Consider the following 21,527-nt stretch of genomic DNA (forward strand, 5'->3'; position numbering starts at 1 on the left):
TAATAAAATTTTTCTAAAGTAACTTATGATAAGGTTTAAGAAATACATCACAATCTAAAGATCTTTAAGTACATACATAAGCATCAGTGGCTGCATACAGTTTCTGGTCTTCAGTGAGGGGATAATTACTCCAATCACTACAGCGAACAGACTTATCTTTCAAAAGCTGTTTACCAAAGAGGTGTTTAACCAGACCATTGAGGCTCCAGGTCTCTATACATTTCAGCTAGAAGTAATAAAAAATCAACACAGTAAAAATTATTATTCCTATTTTCAGATACTCCTAAATACCACCAAATGACCATATCACAAATAAAATCAGAAAATGTATCAAAATGCAACCCAGAGATAGATCTCAATAAACTTCCTGCAACATGTGCAGCCCACACTATAAGAATTTAATTCTGGGGAGGTACCTGTGGCTCAGTGGGTAGAGCACCAGCCCCACATACAAAGGGTGGTGGGTTAGAACCCAGCCCTGGCCAAATTACAATAAAAAATAGCTGGGCATTGTGGCAGGCACCTGTAGTCCCAGCTCCTTGGGAGGCTGAGGCAAGAGAATCGCCTAAGTCCAAGAGCTGGAAGTTGCTGTGAGTTGTGATGCCACAGCACTCTACCAAGGGCTGTCTCAAAAAAAAAAAAAAATTAATTCTGGAATTTCCCTAATTTAGGTATTAAAATACTTGAACTTTAAAATTATTATTCAAGGAAAAATGTTGAAGAGATTAGTAGGCTTTCTACTTCCCAGCCAAATGAATACTTGGCTAAATATAACAATTAAATTTAATGACTTCATTAATAAAATGTGAAATACGGGTGGTAGAATTAATGGTCAAACTTTCAGTAAAAGCATTAAACATTAAGAGCTGCTTTCTGCTCTCCCTTTAAAAAAAGTTACTGGTAGAAATGGATTAAAAAGATAAACTTAAAACAGTATTTAAACTTGCAAATACACGAAAGAAATGAAATAATTTCAAGAACTGCGAGAGGAGATTAAATATTTGCTTAAACAAACTGTATGCCAAAACAATGGATTACAAATGAAGCTTTCATTACAGAACGTGTACTTGAAATTTCTTTACTGCTACAAAAACACAACTTTGTTTTTTCTAAATCTAACATTTGAATAGAAGGCACATTCTGTGACCACAAAATCATCTTCCTTATGAAAATAATACATGTATTGTTTCTACCTTTTTATTGGCAACATCTGTCAACTCCACAAAACTCTTCAATTTGACGTCAAAGTCACGTAGAAGTTTCCACTCGTCTCCTTGAATTCCTACACCTGCTTTCTTCACTGTTTCATTTTCAAGCAACATTTTTAATCCCTGTGGAAAAACTGTAACAGTTGATTGTTATTTCTACCAGCTAAGTAAAGTATGATAGATTTTTACTGTCTACTTGCTATACATACTATGTTTATATTTAAATTTGTTTCTATGTTAAGCTTAAATTCAGAAACACAGTCACCTTATTTCCTTCCTTGCCAAGAACAAAGAGTCCTTATTGACAAAAGGTAAGAAAAAACAAATAGTGTGAATGCCACCTCTGCTAGTATTAGCAGTATATTCCTGGTCATGTAGCCCTTTTAAACTTCAGTTCTCTCTACTCTAAAACAAACAAACAAACAAACAGGAATCAATACCTCAGAGGGATGTCATGAAAATTAAAACAAGGGATGTGAGTGACTTGGGTGGAATATAGACAAAGTGCCAGCTAACGAAAGAGCTTAATTTTGCAGCAAGTAAAGTTGGCATTTCACAATTATCAGCCATATAAAAATGCAACGGATACCAACCTGACATAGCAGAAATGTGAAACAAGTAACATTTGCTCTCAGACACACACAACTGAATGAGTGCAACTCTTCCATGTTTCCCTTTTCTGAATACTGGTGGCCATTCCAAGTCAAATCCTACTACATCTCCATCAGATAAAGTCTTGCTAAGAGAAGAAACACAGTATAAATTCACTGCATTAAAACTTTAAACTTCTGCATCAAAAGACATTCAACCACAGACCAGTAGAAGGTACCTGCAGTACATACAACCGATAATGAATAGCCAGAAAGTATTTTAAATTCCTTAAAAAACAAGAAAAGTCTAATAATCCCAAAGAAAAATAGAGAATAACAGAAATGGGTAATTCCCAAAGGAAATCCAAAAGGCCAATCCAAATATATGTGAAAACACTTAATTCTCATTAGCAATCAAGAGAAATGCAAATTAAATCTATACAATTTCACTCTATCTGGCAAAAATCAAAGTTTCATAATATTAAGTTCTGAGAAGCATTTCTATCAGTGAACACATAAATTGATAAAATCCTATTGGACAAAACTTTAACAGGGACAGTATCTAGTTGAGGAGGAATAAACCTAGCAATTTTTTCTTATAAGTATATGAAACTCTCTTATGTGTACAAAGAGACAGAAATGCTTCAGAATATTCACTGCAAGGCTGGGCAAAGTAGCTCACACCTATAATCCTAGCACTCTGGGAGGTCAAGGAGGGTGGATTGTCCTGAGCTCACAGGTTCGAGACCAGCCTGAGCAATATCCAGTCCCCATGTCTAAAAATAACTGGACATTGTGGTGAGCGCCTGCAGTCCTATAGATATTCAGGAGGCTGAGGCAAGAGAATTGCTTGTGCTCAAGTATTGGAGGTTGCTGTGAGCTATTACACCACAGCACTCTACCAAGGGTGACAAAGTGAGACTCTGTCGTAAAAAAAAAAAAAAGAATATTCACTGCAACATTGTACCTAATAGCAGAAAATTATTAACAAATGAAATTTCTATCAATAAGAGAATGGCCAAATCATGGCATTTTGAAACAACAGATTATCATATAAAATCGAAAATGGGGCTGGGCACATGGCTCCTGTCTATAACCCGAGCACTTTGGGAGGCCCAGGTAGGAAGATCACTTGAGGCTGGAAGTTCCAATCAGCCTGGGCAATAGAACAAGACTGTTAACTGGCCATGGTGCCACAAGCCTGTAGTCCCAGCTACATGGGTGGCTGAGCCAGGAGGACCAATTGAGCCCAGAAATTTGATCATGCCACTGCACCCTAGCCCAAGTGACAAAGTGAGACCCTGTCTCAAAAAAAAAAAAGTTAAAATGAAAGTAAATCAACAAGAAAAATTCTGAAAAACTTAACATTGAGTTAAAGAATACACACATAATTTGACAGCATTTTTTAAAGTTTTTAAGCAGATAAAACAATATATGTAACATTTCAGGATATAAAATTATGAAGGAGCATTATAAACAACATGTGAGAGACTGCTAAGCACTAAGTTCATGATAGAAGTTATCTCAAAGGGGTCCAGGGGAAGAATCAGAAAGGCTACATACACATGAGGCTTCAGCTGTATTTCACTGTTTCATTTCTTAATAAAGATTCAAAGAAAATGAATATTAAATTTGATAAAGCAAGGTGGAAGGAATATGCGTCTTTGTTATATTGTTACCTGTTATTGTTTATATTTGCCTATTTTGCAATTTTTTTAATTAAAAATGTATTTTAAAAAAATAAACTCAGCTTTTACTTCATGACAAGATGGAATAATAAGGACCACTTATCCTTCCACTATAAAGCAGAAAATTGGACAAAATATAAAAACAACTGTTTTCAGACACTAGAGAATAGGCAGCACAAGACTATGACCTCCCAGGAAGAGAAACAAAAAGAGTCTTACAGTTGCCCCAGCTTTCTGCCTGAACACATTCCAGGCAACAGGGAGTTTACAACCACAGAAGCTCAGAGTTGGAACTTGTGGAGCAGAGGTCTGGAGAGGAGGGAACTGGGCAGGGAAAGAGCTCTAGGAATCTTCATAGGGTTCTCCTGCAGTCTTCCTAGAATACTATGATATGCAGGCGGACAACAATTCTTAGGACTTACACAAAGGCGACAGACATTAAAATTCTGAACACTTCCTAGGACTTACAAAAGCCCTGGTCCTTCTTATTCCATCTTGACATGAAGCAGAAGCTGAGTTTATTTTTTTAAAATACATTTTTAATTTTAAAATTTGTGAAAGAAGCAAATATAAACAATAACAGGTAACAAAAGGCAAGAGGAATTAAAGTTCTGAAAAATCAGGGTAGAAACCCTTGCTGATCACCTGGGGCAATCAGCAAAGACCCCAGAAGGGTTACACATTAGTACTTGGCTAAATTACCCGCAGAGTAAAGGCAACTGTAGGCCCTAATAAACCTTTTAAAATACTCCCAAACATAAAGTTAATCTCCATGTAACTTAGCTGTCTGATAAAGCTCCTTTCTTTAAAGGAAGACAACAAAATCTAATATTCAACAAGGTAAAATCACAATGCCTAATCAAAAAAAAAAAAAAAAAATTTAACAGCCATGCAAAGAAACAGGAAAATATGACCCATACCGGAAGAAAAACCATCCAATAGGAAAAAAACCTAGAATATTAGAATTAACAGAGAAGTACATTAAAACACCTGTTACAAAGTAGACAAAATATGTTTAAGGACTTATGAATATGATGAGACCCAAATGGAAAATAATATTTTCAAAAAAACTGAATGGAATGTAATAGAGATGAAAAATATAATTATCTAAAATTAAAAAGTCACGCTGGGCGTGGAGGCTCACACTCGTAATCCTAGCTCTCTGAGAGGCCAAGGTGGGTGGATCGCTGGAGGTCAGAGTGTGAGAGCAATCTGAGCCAAGAGAGAGACCCCCCTCTCTTCTAAACAACAGCAAAAACTAGCCAGGCATCATGGTGGGTACCTATAGTCCCAGCTACTGGGGAGACTAAGGCAGGAAGCCACGTGAGCCTAAGAGTTTAAGGTTGCTATAAGCTACTACGATACCACAGCACTCTACCCAAGGCCACAGAGTGAGACTGTCTCAAAAAAATAAATAAAAAGTGCCTCTCTGCCTACTTGCCGGGCAGTGGAGGTCCGTTTGCTGCCTACGGTGAACGTATCCTGCTCTGTAAGCCTGTATCTTGCTCTCACTCTGTAAACCTAACTTTCTCTTCCTCAATAAACTTTGTTCTGCGACTGCCTTAAAAAATAAATACATAAATAATAAAACAGTCTCAGGATGAAGAGTCTACAGAAGAAAAAAAACACAAGTGAATTTGAAGACGTAGCAAAAGGAACTATTTAAACTGAAGCACAGAGAGAAAAAAAGACAAAAGGAAGGAAATACTGAAAGGAAAGAATGTCAGGGCCTATGACACAGTATTAAGCAACCTAACTTCTGCAGATTCAGAGTCCCAGAAAGAAAAAGAGTAACAAAGAAATTTTTCAAATTTAATAAAAACTATTATCCCACAGATCCAAAAACTGAATGAACCTTAAGGGGGATAAATACAAACCACACAACACCAACCCAAAGACACTTCATAATCAAACTGTTGAAAACGTGTGATAGTATAATGTTAAAAGTGGCTAACGGGCTCAGTGCCTATAGCTCAGCGGCCAGCCACATACACTCAGAGCTGGAGGGTTTGAATCCAGACCGGGCCTGCCAAACAACAATGACAACTACAACCAAAAAATAGCCAGGTGTTGTGGCAGGCGCCTGTAGTCCCAGCTACCTGGGAGGCTGAGGCAAGAGAATCGCTTAAGCCCAAGAGTTGGAGGTTGCTGTGAGCTGTGACGACACAGCACTCTACCTAGGGCAACAGCTTGAGACTCTGTCAAAAAAAAAAAAAAAAAAAAAAAAAAAACAGTGGCCAACAGAGAGGGAAAAAACAAAACCTATCTGCCTTTGATAAAATACATACAATTCATCAAAACTACAATTCTTCAGATCACTCGTGCTTATTGCCTTCAGATATGACATACTATAGTAATACCAAAGGTAAGATGGTAGATTTAATATGTAATCATAAATAATAGATTTTACCTTCTCTATGAGATTTAATTTAATTCAATATGAGACTCAAAAGTGGCCAGAAAAAGATAGTGAGAGTGAGGACACCGGAATGCTATTTCTAGATTAGAGCTGCCACCAGGACCTCATTAATAAATAGCTTAACTTGCCTCTGCTTCTTTTAACCCAATATATAACAGTTAAAAAGTAAAAAGGACAGTTATAACAACTTCAAGGAGATCTGAAAGAATTCCTTACTAATTCTGCTTGTAAAATGCTTCAAGACCCTTAGATGGCATTACTGTAGAGTTCTAATTTAACAAGGCAACCAAATTTAAAAGTACTAACAGTCTCTGGGAGCATAAGGCAGGTGGACTGCTGAAGCTCAGGAGTTCAAGAGCCTGAACAAGAGTGAGACCTTGTCTCTATTAAAAAAAAAATTAGCTGGCCACTGTGGTTGGCACCTATACCTCCCAGCTACTTGGGAGGCTGAGGCAAGAGGATCACTTGAGCCCAAGAGTTTAGGGTTGCTGTAAGTTTTTATGCCAAGGCACTCTACCAAGGGTGACAAAGTGAGACAATGTCTCAAAAAAAAAAAAAAAAAGTAGAATATGACTTAGTTATATTCTACATGTAGAAATAATTATCTGTTAAACATATCTCAACTGTAAAACTCAGTGTACCCACAAATACTACCATAATAGTTATCTTCCAAGGGTCCAAATTCAAATGAATTTAGGAAATTCAAATCTCTTACCCAATATCTTCTGAAAGGAGAGAGCAATCATTGGCTTCATAACTATACATAATGGACCCAGTGAATTCTAAGAATGGAAGGTCATCTTCAAAAACACTCCTCTGAACAGACGATGCCTTGAGTTAAATAAAAATCAAAGTAAGTGCAAATAAAGTTCATATTAAATAATAAATGTTCACTGAAATAATAAAGTTCACTGAAGCATTTAATTTACAGTTTTAAATTTTATCAATTAATACTTTGTAGACTAATAGTCATAAAGACCATTTAATAACTAGAAAAACATCCTACTATAAAATTATTTTTCCTAACAAGTTTATTTTCAAACTTCTAATCCTATTTTCATAAAAGCATTTACTTTGCTGAGTTTTTTTCCTGATAATCATATTAGTAGTCCAAATGTAACAAGGCTGCCTTAAAATGCTGAAGACTGAATGGCAAATCAAGCAAAAAGGCCTCAAATCTATGAGGACTTAACCCGAATCAATCAAAAAATTTAACAATGCTAATGTTGTCTAAATTATTATATGAATTCAAAGCAAATTAGTAAGGCCAATCACACAAACTGAATATAAAAAGGGAAAATATATAATAAGAATTCTCATTTTGTAAATTCAATTAAAATATACTGCCATTTACCCACTCAGTAACTAGATCCTGGTGACTCAAACAATGACCCGAAGTTTACAAGTGAGAAGTGTATGGTCAAGTTTAAATTAAATTTCCCTCTGAAAGAATAATCAAGGCACGGCATACCTTTCTTTCTTCTACAGCACATCCTTTATTCTTCTTAAACATCCATTTAGGAACTTTCCGCAGGTGTGGAGCTGATTCCAATCTTTCTTCATTCATCTTCAAAATGCCCTAGTTGCAAAATCCAAAAACCAAAGACTTTATGTGTGACTGCGACACAATCTTGAAAGAAAACCCAGAGAGAGCCCTGTGGAGATGACAGAAAACCAAATATACATATTTAAAGTTGTGACATCTAAGCCTAAATACAGTTTACAAGAGCCAAAAACACAAAGAAAAACAATGAATAACTATGCATTTAGTATTTTCTCCTTTTAAAAAACAAATCAGCCATTTTAATTGAGTTTTAAAGTTTTAGCAATTTCAAAATTCTATTCTATGACTAATCCTTACTATCACTAATCCTTACAAAAAATAACATTTATTTCATTAACAATGAAAATCCATGGGTGTATAAATTGTCATATATATTCTGACATCTTTAATTTTCTATATGATTATCATCAATCCTAAGATCTAAGTAAACTCAACAAAACTGTTAGACTTATTCACAAGTCTACTTGAAGATTTAATTATAAAGACAGATAACAGCTCTTCTATATTAAAGACTTTTCATTATGTTCTTGGCGAACAAGTTTCCCTAACAAAAAATTTCTTAAATGATTTTTTATTAAGCTGTGTACTACCTTTGAGGACTCTCCTCAATGTAAACCAAAGTACAAATACTGCTGAAAGAAAACACAGGGAATAAGAGAACTGGAATATACTCTGTAGGTTAACAGTAAAATGGACCCACCCTCTGATAGGACTCATATAAACTGAAGTAGCCTAAGTTCTTAGTAAATTCTTCAAACCTAAATACTTCCTATTATTTCTTATTTTCTTTTCTTTTTTCTTCTTTATTTTTAGTGGAGAGGGAGCCTCACTCTTGCTTTAGACTAGTCTCAAACTCCTGAGCGCAAGCAATCTACCCGCCTTGGTCTCCCAGAGTGCTAGGATTACAGGTGTGCCTGGCTGGTATTTCAAATTTCTAATAAGGGGGTAGCAGTTGTGAAGACACCCCAAAGACTCTCATAAGGAAACAGGATGTTAATGTTAAATAATCACAGCAACTATTTATGATTTAGGGATAGCTTATTATATTTGATATATAGCAAAGTAAACTTTGAAGAATTCAAACAGTGTCTGGCAAATATCCATTTTAGCTATTTATATTCCCAAGCATGAACCAAAACCTAAAAACATTAATAATTTATGGAACAAAAAACTTAAAAGATTACTTTATCAAACGTAAGGTGTCCATACAGACCAAACTCCATCACTCCCGTGCATTAGGAAAGAAAGAGGGAACAGCGGGCCTGTAACTCACTCTTTTACTACAGGGGAAAGGAAGAAACCTTCAACCAGGGTTCCCAGTAAACATACTAGTGACCTCAAACCAGCTGGTAGCCTTGAAAAGTTATTAAGAGTATTTCCCATAGAAAAATAGCAAAGAATCCAAATCCAGAAAATGTGAGCAAGATATATAACTCAACTATTTAGATTATCATAATAAGCCTAGAAATACGGATTTATTAGTTTATAGATGGAAAATGGGGGGAAGGGATAGTCAAATAACCATCTAAGAAAATATAAAACAGGAGTTCCAAAACCAAATAACTTCCCTTGTACAACGTTGTTCTTGTTTTTCATTTGTTTGTTTTTTTGAGACAGAGCCTCAAGCTGTCACCCTGGGTCACAGCAACCTTCACCTCCTGGGCTTAAGGGATTCTCTTGTCTCGGCCTCCCAACTAGCTGGGACTACAAGCACCCACAATGCCCGGCTATTTTTTGGTTGTAGTTGTCATTGCTGTTTTGTAGGCCCGGGCTGGATTTGAACCCGTCAGCTCTGGTGTATGTGGCTGGCGCCTTAGCCACTTGAGCCTTGTGCAATGTTTTTGCATACATTGCCTAAAATTAATCTACTAATCCAAAGCCATAACATGTCCTAAGGTACATTTTGGGATCTGTCTCTCACAGTTTGGGACTCCTCCAAAAAAAAAAAGTATTCCATCTGCAATTGGAGCTTTTTTCTATTCTCTGAATCAATTATCAAAATTTGCCATTGGGTAAGATCTATGATTCACTGAATCAGAACTGACATTATCAACTTTTGGGGTCGCCACATGCATTATAGGTAGTAAGATAAAATATGTAAAATATATATGTTATCAACTATATAAATCCTTGTATTATATGAATGTTACTAGTTATGAATAAATTTATATTTGCTACATATTCAAACCTCTTAACAGAAGTTATTCCCAAATAGTCTATGCGAATTTGTGTAAATACATGTGTGTGTGTGTGTGGTGTATGAAGGTCTAGACCAGGGGTGTCCTGCAGCCTTTGTGTGGACTTTTTTTGCTTTCCTGTGGTGTTGGATATCACAGAAAGCATGCACGGCCCTTGTTTTTGCTAATCAGCTTTTATTAGTGTTTGTGTATTTACCGTGTGATCCAACGCAACTCTTATTCTTCCAACATGCAGCAGAGAAAAAGTAAGTTGGTTACCCAGGTCTACAGCAATGTTTACTAAAATATTAGCAGTTATCTCAAAATTGCAGGTGGTTTTTATTTTTTTGAAACAGAGTTACTATGCTACCCTCAGTAGAGTAGGCGCCATAGCTCACAACCTCAAACTCTTGGGCTTAAGTATTTCTCTTGCCTCAGGCTCCCAAGTAGCTGGGACTACAGGCACCTACCACAACACCCAGCTATTTTTTTGCTGTAGTTGTCATTGTTGTTTAGCAGGCCTGGGCCGGGTTCAAACCTGCCAGCCCCAGGGTATGTGGCCAGCGCCCTAACCACTGCCAATGGGCTCCGAGCCTGCAGATGGTTTTTTAAAATTATTCCTTACACTTGTCTCTACATGCCAACTTTTGTATAAATAGTTCCTTTTCGCAATCGGAGAGCAAAAGTACATCAATAAAAGGGGGAAATGGTTTTTTAAAGGGAACAATTAAGGCTACACTTTATCATGCTACAGTACAGGGTCAGACAATAAATATTCCAGGCTTCAGGAGCCAGATGGTCTCTGTCAAAACGACTCCACTTTGCCACGACAGCACAAAAGTCATAGACAACACTTAAACAAATAAGCATAGCAATGTTAGAATAAAACTTTTCCTACAGACAGTGAAACCTGAATTTATACAAATTTCACAAAATGTTATTCTTGTGATTTTTAAACTAATTAAAAATGTAATAACCATTTAGCTCCTAGCATAAAAACAGCAAGTCATGGGCACAGTGGCCCATCTGCTAACTCCTCCTTATCTCCATAATACATTCACAAAATATCCAGCATTAACACACCTTCTTGATAAAGCCTTTGTGATCAATCCGCTGTACAGTGGTCCTCATGATAGCTGCATGAGTAGACTCACTACCCAAACTTGGTAATATTAGCCAATTACATGTTAAGAGATTGTCTGTCAAAATTATGGAATTGTGTTTACAAAGAAATTCATCTTAAGTGATTCTATTTGATAGCAGTGAGATGTTAGGACGAGTCTTTTGAAGTCATTTTTAGTTCAAATCAAGAAGAATAATACCAATAAGATTTAAGTTAGAACAAATTAAGAATAATTAAGACCAATTACATTCCAAATTAGCTAAGAAGGGATTCCTCTTTAATCACCTAACTTTTATTTATTTTTTTAATCACCTTTTAAGCCATACTTCGATGGAACAGAAATTCAACTTAATAGCACAGCATTTTTACACTTAAAACAATGCCATCTTCTAGATAACACCAGTCTCATGAGGCCAATCTCAAGCAAAAGTTGGGTTTCAGTGGACGAGCTCAGAGATTTCTGTGTTCCTAAAACCTCTAACTAAGGTAAGGAAATTAATACCTACTGTTACCATGGTAACTGACTTGCCTAACTGCTTGGGGCTAAACTGAATAAAAAAGCATCACAATCTTTTTAGAAAGTATTAAAAGAAATTGTTACGTTAAAATGGCATATATAAATAACTCAATTTCAAGTTCAAGAAAAAATTATTAGTAAAAAATTCAATGCTTAACTCTATTAGCTAGTTATATTATTTAATCTGGATAAATCTGTACTTGCTATCTACAATGATTCAGTTCTATTTTGTTCAAATTCTGTGACGGCTAATCTGATAAAATACACTATTTTATAAATACTGATTATTTAACAAAATATACAAAAATGTTTACAATTACTCTAAAATGTTGCTAACAGAATGTCACGAAAGAATAGTCACAGTAATTAAGCCAGCAGTTCTCAACCTGTGGGTGGTGACCCACAGAAACTGTATTAAAGGGTTGCAGCATTAGGAAGGTTGAGAACCACTGAATTTTAGGCTATAATTTCAATTCCTCACTCTGAGACTTTTATTTGTTTGAGACAAGAATCTCACTCTGCTCCCCAGAATGGAGTGCAGTAGCACAATCACAGCTCACCAAAACCTCAAAGTCTTGGGCTCTAGCGATCCTCCTGCCTCCTTCTGAGTAGCTGGGACTACAGGTGCACTTCACCACATCTGGCTAATATTTTTACATTTTTTGGTAGAAAAGGGGTCTCATTATGTTGCCTAGGCTGGTCTCAAACTCCTGGCCTCAAGTGACCCTCCCACCTCTGGCTCGCAAAGGATTACAGGCCTGAGCCATCATGCCTGACCCACTTTGGGCATTTATGCAAATTTTACAAATATCCATTGAGTTTCATAAGGCTTCTCTGGGGAATAAAGCTGTATTGTATCAATGCCACTGTGAACAAAGAAAACTAATAACAAGAGTTAGCTAATTTAGAAAAAGTTAACAGATTGTTCTAGTAATGAAAATTTAATTTTGAAAAAGCAAGGAAGCGGAGTGGAAAGAAATGGAAACAGAAAACCGCGGTTCCAATACTGCTTTGTGTCAAGAAAAAGTTTTCAAAACATAGACGACAGAGAGAGAGCAGTATATCCTTCCAATGTCATACAGGACCACAAACCCACCCAACCAGTACAGTTTCATTAAGGAATACACCTTTAGTTGATGATTTACTGATTTTAAAATCACACTCTATGATGTTCCATATTAACTTAAAAAAAGTTTGTCTAGTACAGATGCAACTGAATTCTCTCCAGGGAAAAAGATTTCAAATTCAAGGTTTTTGCTGCCCTATATATAGACAGCTTTGTATCTGACCTAGCAGTCCTATTCTAAGCTTCTTTCTCCAGCATCTGTATAATCGTTTTTACTCTTCGAAACAACTTTTACATCCTACTGGTTCCCTCATTAGTGAACTGCGGACCTGTGACATGTGTGTTTCACTCTGTATTTCTTTTTTTTTTTATTTTGCAGTTTTTTTGTTTTTTTTTTTTTTGGCCAAGGCTGGGTTTGAAACCGCCACCTCCGGCATATGGGGCCCCTACTCCTTTGAGCCACAGGAGCCACCCATTCACTCTATATTGCTACGAGAATCTGTGCTCTAATTGTTTTGGAAAATTATACTTTGACACTTGGTTACTTAGTACCGTGTGACTGTTATCAGACCAAGAGGGTCTAGGTCTCTGTCACTGTCAACCAATTTGCAGAGCTGGGGCCAGGTCCACCAAACTTTGTCAGAAGGCCAGCAAGAGTCTGAAGAACAGTAAGTATAGCTTCTCCAAGACTGTTCTGCCTCAGTTACAATTCTAACAACTTTTACAATGAAATACAAGGAAACCAACCTAGAAAACTTTATCTGATAGGAAGTAACATCAAAGTCATCTCCAGTCTAACAATGCAAGATGTTTAAACAACAGAAAGGTGATTTTTCAGTTTAAGAAAATATCTAAGAGAATCACCAGAGGAAACATCAGATTATCAAAGTAACAACCCCTACTGTCATGTGTGACTACTTCCCCACAGTTTCCTGAGGTAATAAACAGCCTCACACTGCCGGTGAGACCCTAACTGGATAATCACGGGAGGTATGCAGGGGTCCTCTGGTTTGCTTCAGTTTAGCTTCTCAGACTCCACCGCGCAGGCGGCTTTTCTGGCTTCATGACCTTGGGCAAGTCATTGAACCTTTCTAAATTTTCACTTCCTTGTCTCTAAAATGGGATTATGTAGTCTCATAGTTATATTACTTGTTTTGTGATATTATATTACTATTATATAGTATGACTTCCCTGGTTGACTACAGGGTTAACGTGAAGATATGACAGACACGATGTCACGTCTTTTAAACTAATTACACATGAATTGGAATGTTGATAGGAGCAGTAATCAGTCTTCTACAGCTGTTACACCCACAGCACACTGGGACCCCTTGAGAGGGATCAAGAATCTACAGATAAAGATACCAAATCCATACACATTAGACAAGATATGTAAATTTATCAACAGCTAATTAAGCACTTAGGTGGTTCATAAGTAGCATGTTCTTTTAAATGAGAAATTCAAATGGAGAAGATAAAATGAATTCATTTATACAATATAATACTTCATTCTTACCCACAGGTCCTAACCCAAGGAGTATTAGATTTCAACATGCATCTATTTTCTTCCTCCTTAACTACACTACACGAACTATTTAGGAGGCTTCCAACGATAATCTAAATGACAATAAAATATTCATTATTCATCCAACTTGACATATGTGTAGAAAAGAATACAGAAAAAGAACTTGAAATGACTGATAAAGTATAAGACATTCAGAATAAGTACTTTTCAAAAACACTAACAGATTATGAAACCAAATCAGAGGATGGGTATGGTGGCTCATGCCTATAGTCCTAGCACTCTGGAAGGCTGAGGCAGGTGGAATGCTTGAGCTCATGGGTTCGTGACCAGCCTGACCAAAAGCAAGACCCTGTCTCTACAAAAAATAGAAAAACTGAGGTAAGAGGATCACTTGAGCCCAAAGAGTTGGAGGTTGCTGTGAGCTATGATGCCACCGCACTCTACCTAGGGCAACAGCTTGAGACTCTGTTTCAAAAAAAAAAAAAAATTCAGCTTAAATCTTTCAGCAGTTCAGTTTGGTCATCAATGCTTTAACTTTGGTTAGACTCTCTGGGTTTCACCAACACAATCATGCTATTTTTACTGAATGGCTGTCAAGTAATCAACAATTCAATTAACTTTAAAAGTTCTGGCATTGATTTCTTTTAATTCATTATATTACATATTTTCTGAAAATGTGACCTTGCACATTGTTTATTTACATGTACCAATATATAGCAACTAGTTTATATATATAGATATACACACACATGTAAAAGCATGTATAACGTATATTTTAGAAGACATGATTTACAAGGTATTCGCCTATAAGGCTTTTGAAATTTCCTTCCTCCTGTTCTATGAACCAACAGGAAAAAGGGGTGAGGAAAACAGAGAGGAACCAAGAAATCCATGACAAAGCCTTCATTAAGTAATTAAAGAGGCTTTCAAAAGGCCTGGTTTAGTGGCTTACATCTGTAATCCCAGCACTCTGGGAGGCCAAGGCCAGTGGATTGCCTGAGCTCATGAGTTCAAGACCAGTCTGAGCCAAAAAAACAGACATCCTCTGTTTTTATACTGAGACTCATCCACTCTCCCATCCCATCTCTAAAAATAGCCAGGCATTGAGGCAGGCACCTGTAGTCCCAGCTACTCAGGAGGCTGAGGCAAGAGAATAGCTTAAGCACAAGAGTTTGAAGTTATTGTTAGCTGCGACATCATTGCACTCTACCCATGGCAACAAAGTGAAACTCTGTCCCAAAAAAAACAGAGGCTTTCAAGACTCTATTACTAGATTTTTACTAATCTTAATTTCCCTCCAAATTGCCCAGGCAAGCAAACCAGAAAAGCTAATTGCAATCACCTGTTAACATTTGATTTCACTATAGTATGTCGATGTAATTTTTAAAAGTAGCAGGATATTTTTGAGAGATGTATTTCTTTATAGGTACCTCACATATTTTCCTGCCAAATATCATATAAAGTACAATTCTGTATTACTAAAAGCATGTGAAATAAAGTGTAAATGGAACCAATCAAATAAATAAACACAATAAAATGCCATTAATTTTAGCTAGCAACAGGGGAAAAGGATAAAATTCTCTCTTTCTGCTGTGTCATAGTGAGAAGCAGCACTGCCCATAAACCAGAAACATGACTTGACCTGAATCCATGGCACGGTGAACTGCTTTATAACTGGGTTTCACTATCCAACTGAATAATTCATTATTTTTAATGAATTTCCTCTGTTCTGTAAGTAGCTCTAGCCAGTCAGCTGAAATCAACCATTATAAACCGGGGAACTACAGAGAAAGTTTTCAAGTAAGTCAATTTAAAACTTGCTTAGGCTATCTATTTTAGTTTTTATATTTATTATCATTACTTCTTATGGCCTGAGATGAAATTGTATAGGACTCATTATTAAGTGAATGTTGACTGTTGCCTAGCCAGCATCCATTGAACCCCGGACCCTTTTTACAGTACCAATAAATTTAACTCAGGTAATGATCAGTTACCCATAAAGCCAATGTGTTTTAAGGTATCTGCCCCACTCCCAGCTCCCACAGGAGACCCACTGGCCTAAAGGTAATCCCATTCTTTTTGCCACACGCATGATTCAGAAACTCAGGCCTAACTCAAAGCATACCTCTGGGTTTGGTTTAAGAATAAAATATATGACTTAATTCAGGCCAATGAGACACATGAGGGCATTTTTAGGAGAATTTCAGAGAATAACACTGTCTTGCTCTTGTAAGAAAACTACCAGAAGAGATGCCCTCTATTTGAGAATGTGAAACCCAGATCTTCTACAGCCATTTTGCCACCATAATGAAAGTCAACTTAAGGACAAAACCAACTTAGGTACAAAGTCAACCCACAAAAGGCAGCAAAAAGGAGAAATGGAGCCACAGTTAATGAACTAAACCAGGCCTCAACTAATCCCCAGCCAGGCCTTTGCGTTAAATTTTTGTAATAAATTTCCTTATTTTTTAATCATATAGGAATCAAGTTTTCTGTACTTGTAAACAATTGTTATACAAATATAACTGAAAATAAAATTATTTAGTCAATCCTTGTTTTAAAAAAATAACTTACATAAATAAAAATAAATTATTTGGAGAAAGAAACTTGTCACAGAAAAGGTATATAGTACCAAAAGCTTCATGACTTCATAAACAGACAATTCCAAAACTTTTTAAATCAAAATAACATTTAGCAACAATTGAACAGAAAATTACAACTTAAGTAATTTAGTGATCTTTATGATATAAAGCACTGGGCTGAAGTTCAGCTTTGCCAGGTAGAAAGAAAAATATCTGAAGTTTACAATAAGGCCAAATTTAGAATGGAAAGCAGCAGCAACGATAAAAATAGAGACCAGGAAAAGAAGAAACCAGAAAATTAACACGCAATTCTTTAGGCAACCACATATTTATGTTGGTGGAAAAGAAGCCACACTCAGTAAAATAACTTAAAGAGGTTTATTCTGAGCCAAATTTGAGGCCATGACCTGGAGCCATACCCAAGAGCCTTGAGCAAGTGGACTCGCAGCGCTGGGGTGACAGTTTGGTTTTATTCATTTTAGGGAGACAGAAACTACAGGTAAGGTCAAAATCAATACATCAGAAACACTGGTTTGGCCCAAAAAGGTGAGACATGGGGAGTGGGGGAGCAGGGCAGAGGGGCTTACAGGTTATAAGTGAGATTTAAAGATTCTTTAGCTGACAATTGGCTGAGTTAGGCTTTGTCTAAAAAACCAGGAGTCAGCAAAAAGGACTGATGAGTTAATACGATGGTCTGTTAATCAGAGACAAACTAAGGACCTACGTCCAGGCTCAAGTGGTTTGTCACTTGAGGATCTGCAGGTCTGTCGTACAGAGCCTCAGGCCTGTTAATGAGTCACAGAGGACATCTATAGGAAGGGGAGGAGGCATAATGAAGCAGGTCTGATCTCCTTGCTCATGGCTAGCAACTCGGATTTAGGGATCCCCTAGGCCAAGACAGGGTCCAGTCAGCCTCTTGGTAGGAGCCTTAAGATTTTAGTTTAATTCACATTTACCTAACACAATTTCTACACAAGAAAGTTTTGTTTGTTTGTTTTTTGGAGACAAGAGTCTCACGTTGTCACCTCTGGTAGAGTGCCTTGGCGTCACAGCTCACAGCAACCTCAAACTCTTGGGCTCAATTAATTCTCTTGCCTCAGCCTCCCAAGTAGCTGGGACTACAAGAGCCCACCACAATAGCCAGCTATTTGTTGAGACAGTCTCTCTCACTCTTGCTCAAGCTGGTCTCAAACTCTTGAGCTCAGGCAATCCACCTGTCTCGGATTCCCAGAGTGCTAGGATTACAGGAATGAGCCTCTGTGCATGGCCTCTTACACAGGACATTTGATATGGTCTCATCAGACAGGTAAGTTTATATAATACGAATTTTTTTAAATCAACAATTTTGTGATTATGTACTTTCTGGAAGAAAAAAGTTCTCTTCCAGTCCAATTATTTTTCTACTGTATTTTAGCAACTCAGTTTTATGAATGAAGAGCAAAAGCAGGTCAGCTACTAATAGGTGATACCACATCAAAACTTCCAGGAGGAGCTACAAACCTTCGGTATTTTCTCTGATAGCTTCTATTGTTACCAGCATTTTTCTCTCTGTGGCAGGTCCCTGGTCTGGAAATTCAAGAATAAAACCCCAGACCAAGAGAATAAGTGGCAAACAAAGTTTATTTACAGAGAAAGACATAGAAAATAAGGGTAACAAAGCCTCCAGCAATGGAGGTGGTGGGGGATTCCCACTGGGAAAACCCGCATAGGCCTTTTGTCTAAGGGTTCGCATAACTGCCTGCCAGGAAAGGGGCCTTGGGAAATGTATGGCACACTTGGCCAGGAGCTGGAAGACAGAAGACATGTCTTGATTAGCGAATGAATGTATCAGCAAAGAATGCAGTTCTCCATAGTTCCCGTCCCAGGCAAAGCAGCAGGGTGTATGCTTTCCACTCCAGGGGGGGCCGCCCAGATGAGACACTGGTCATGCAGCTTTTCTTCGACCCTGTTTGCCTCCAGAGAGTGCAGTCTGAAAAGTATCCTTGCTCGGACCTAAAAAATGGGGTTTCCTGTCCAGCCCTGAACAGGGAACCCCTGTATCACTATTATTCCATCCACAGACTAGGAAGGTCATAGGTCTATCTTCTTGGTTTTAAAGAGAGCTAAAAGAAGGTGAATCTCTATTGTCCCCTAAAGACCTAGCCTAAAACAGTAACAGTACAAGGCACCATTAAAATACAGAGACCAGGACAGCCTCGTCAGAAAGAAAGCCTTGAAGCAGGCTCAGGTGGGCAGCTGGTCTTTTAGGAAAACATGAAATTATTCTAATTTCTTATTACTCCAAGAAGAAATTATTGAAAAACTATCCTCCTTCTTGGTTGGTTACTACCAACCAGTTTTTACAGAAGAAAAGCTTAACTTTTACCAAAGCTCTAAACTCTTCTAAAAAAATTTTTTTTCTTCAATAACTCTTGGAGGGCAGGACATTTTCCCTATTTAATAGGAGCAAAGGTGAGTGACCAGATTCAACATAAGCTTACCCAAATTAAGTACTTTTCTAAATATGAGCAAAAATCAAATATAATTATATCCAAAATCTATAACAGCAAAAATGAAAACCTACCTGGGAATAAGCCCATTTTAAAGACAACTAGGAAATTTTATTAAACCATCAAAAAGGGCTAGATAAATGAAAAAGAAAATAAAAATCTCAGGGACCACCCTTGCAACTACCTAGCAAAAGGCAAGGTAAAGGCATGGAGCATCTCTGAAGGATGGGCCCCACAGATCATTCCCTCAGGAAATCACCGCTGGCCTCCCATAAGCAAGGACGTGCAAATTGTAACTATAGGTCTCTAGATCCTAAAAGTGAAGTCTAGCTCCCCAAACTGAAGTCCGTTCAATGCCACACTAATAAAAAATTACAAGTTTATCTTTACAGGTCAGCAAAACTGGGAAAGGATCCGACAAACTTCCACCTCCCAGGGATATCTCCAACTGAGGCTTCCTTCACTCCCTTTTTCTCTCCTACCATTCTTGCTTTATCTTAATGTAAAAAGTAGATTTTCATGGGTCTGGTGAGAACCTAACTACTCTGGCCCCTGCCTTCTTTGCTTTTTGTATGCCATATGCCCCCTCACATACTGCAACTTTTAAATTCCCCTTCAGAAAACAGCCGGAGGTTTGTCTGCAGTTTGTGTTTTTCCTGAGAGCATCTTCAGCTTTGACTCAATAATCCTCCCTTGATTGAGAGCTTTGCCTCAGTCACTTAGCTGGGGTCGACAATAAGACACACTGAGTTCCTGGATGGCTAGACTCAAAGCTGTAAATACATTAATTAAATCGATACACTCAAAGAAGCAATACCAAGAAGAAATATCAGCAGAATTTTTCATCAAACCACAGAAGTTTTCATAAACGTTCACTTGGAAGAGAAAATGCTCAAGAGCAGTAAATATATTTTTGAAAAATAAGTCAAGTAAGGGGAAACTCGCCTCATTACATATAAAACAGTATATAACTACAGTAATTAAAATAGCGTGGAAATGGTGTAAAAATACACAAGTAAATCAACAAAATAAAACATACCATGTCCAATCCTGTATGTAGAAAACACTAAAGACTCCATTAAAAAAAAAAGAATAAGGCCAGGCATGGTGGTTCACACTTGTAATCCTACCACTCTGGGAGGCTGACGCAGGTGGACTGCTTGAGCTCAGGAGTTCAAGACCAGATAGAGCAAGAGCCCGTCTCTACTAAAAAAAAAAATAGAAAAACTAGCTGGATGTCTTGGTGAGCACCTATAGTCCCAGCTATGCAGGAGGCTGAGGCAAGAGGATTGCTTGAGCCCAAGAGTTTGAAGTTGCTGTGAGTTCTTATGATGCCACAGCAAAAACAAACAAAACCCAGAAAATATTAATTCAGTAAAGTAGCAGAATACAAAATCAACACACAAAAACCATTTACATTTCTTTGTACAGATAATGATCTATGTTACGTAGGGAGAGGGAAGAGGAAGAGATGACTGGTCTAGAGGGATTCTAGAGGAACAGATGTTTAGTCTGTGATAACCAGAAAGAGGCAGAGAAACCACAAAGTGGAAGTAAGATCAAGGGACTTCCCAGAACACACACAGGAGGTATCTGCTTGTCCTTCAGCCCAGGGTTCATTACCATCTAACTTACATTGTATTTTGGGAGCAGAGGTCAGTGAGTTTTCATGGACAATTCTGAGAGGACCCATGCACACAGAGTAAGAAAGGTTGTAAAGAAAGCTGTCAATTACCCGTAGGAAATGGAAATACCACCTAAAAGGAGGAGGGGCAGCCTCAGTAAGCATAGTAAATAAAAAAAAAAAAAGAAATCACATGTGTGTTAGGAACCTGAGGTCCTTCTCCACTGAGGAGACAGACCTGTGAACACACTGTGCCTAATAAATCTCGGTGCTTAGCTCACTGGCCTGTTTGGCCTGCTCATTTATTCCATCAACTCATTCCTAGCCACCATCCTTCAGTATTGGGGTTAGAATGAGAAAATAAACCTGACGATCTATTCGAAAAAAGAAATACAGGACCAATCCCGTTTACAATGGCATCAAAAAGGATAAAATACTTAACATGAATTTAATCATGAAAGTGAAGATCTGTACACTGAAAAACTGATAAAAGAAATTGAGGACATAAATAAACAGAAAGATATAACTTATTCTTGATTAAAAGAGTGAATATTGTTAAAAATCTCCATACTACCCAAAACAATATACAGATTTGATGTAATCCCTATCAAAATCCCAGTGACAGTTTTTCATAGAAATAGACAATTCTAAAATTTATATAGAACCACAAAAGATCCCAAATATTCAGAACAATCTTAAAAAAGAAAAACTTGAAGGCATCACACTTCTTGATTTCAAAGTATATTACAAAGCTATAATAACCAATACAGTACTGACATTAAAAACAGACACAGAGGCTCGGCACCTGTGGCTCAAGTGGCTAAGGCACCAGCCACATACACCTAGGGTGGCGGGTTCAAATCCAGCCCAGGCCTTCCAAATAACAATGCCAGCTGCAACCCAAAAATAGCCAAGCATTGTGGCGGGCGCCTGTAGTCCCAGCTACTTGGGAGGC

The 21,527-nt window shown here is 37.4% G+C and overlaps 1 protein-coding gene across 1 annotated transcript in view; it reads right to left on the minus strand.

Moving 5' to 3' along the window:
- The window catches only part of WRN (Werner syndrome RecQ like helicase), a 140,105-nt gene that overhangs the window by 113,721 nt on the left and 4,857 nt on the right, over positions 1 to 21,527 (minus strand). Inside the window, exons 2-6 of the mRNA XM_023517018.1 lie at positions 7,377 to 7,484; positions 6,621 to 6,736; positions 1,802 to 1,947; positions 1,194 to 1,342; positions 77 to 226 (exon numbers count right to left, since the gene is read on the minus strand). Coding sequence (XP_023372786.1) covers positions 77 to 226; positions 1,194 to 1,342; positions 1,802 to 1,947; positions 6,621 to 6,736; positions 7,377 to 7,472 — 657 coding nt within the window. The 5' untranslated portion in view covers positions 7,473 to 7,484. The remainder of the gene's footprint in view (positions 1 to 76; positions 227 to 1,193; positions 1,343 to 1,801; positions 1,948 to 6,620; positions 6,737 to 7,376; positions 7,485 to 21,527) is intronic.

Source organism: Otolemur garnettii, unplaced genomic scaffold (genome assembly GCF_000181295.1).
Source record: "Otolemur garnettii isolate 467f Iridium unplaced genomic scaffold, OtoGar3 scaffold00102, whole genome shotgun sequence".
Classification (NCBI taxonomy): Eukaryota; Metazoa; Chordata; class Mammalia; order Primates; family Galagidae; genus Otolemur; species Otolemur garnettii.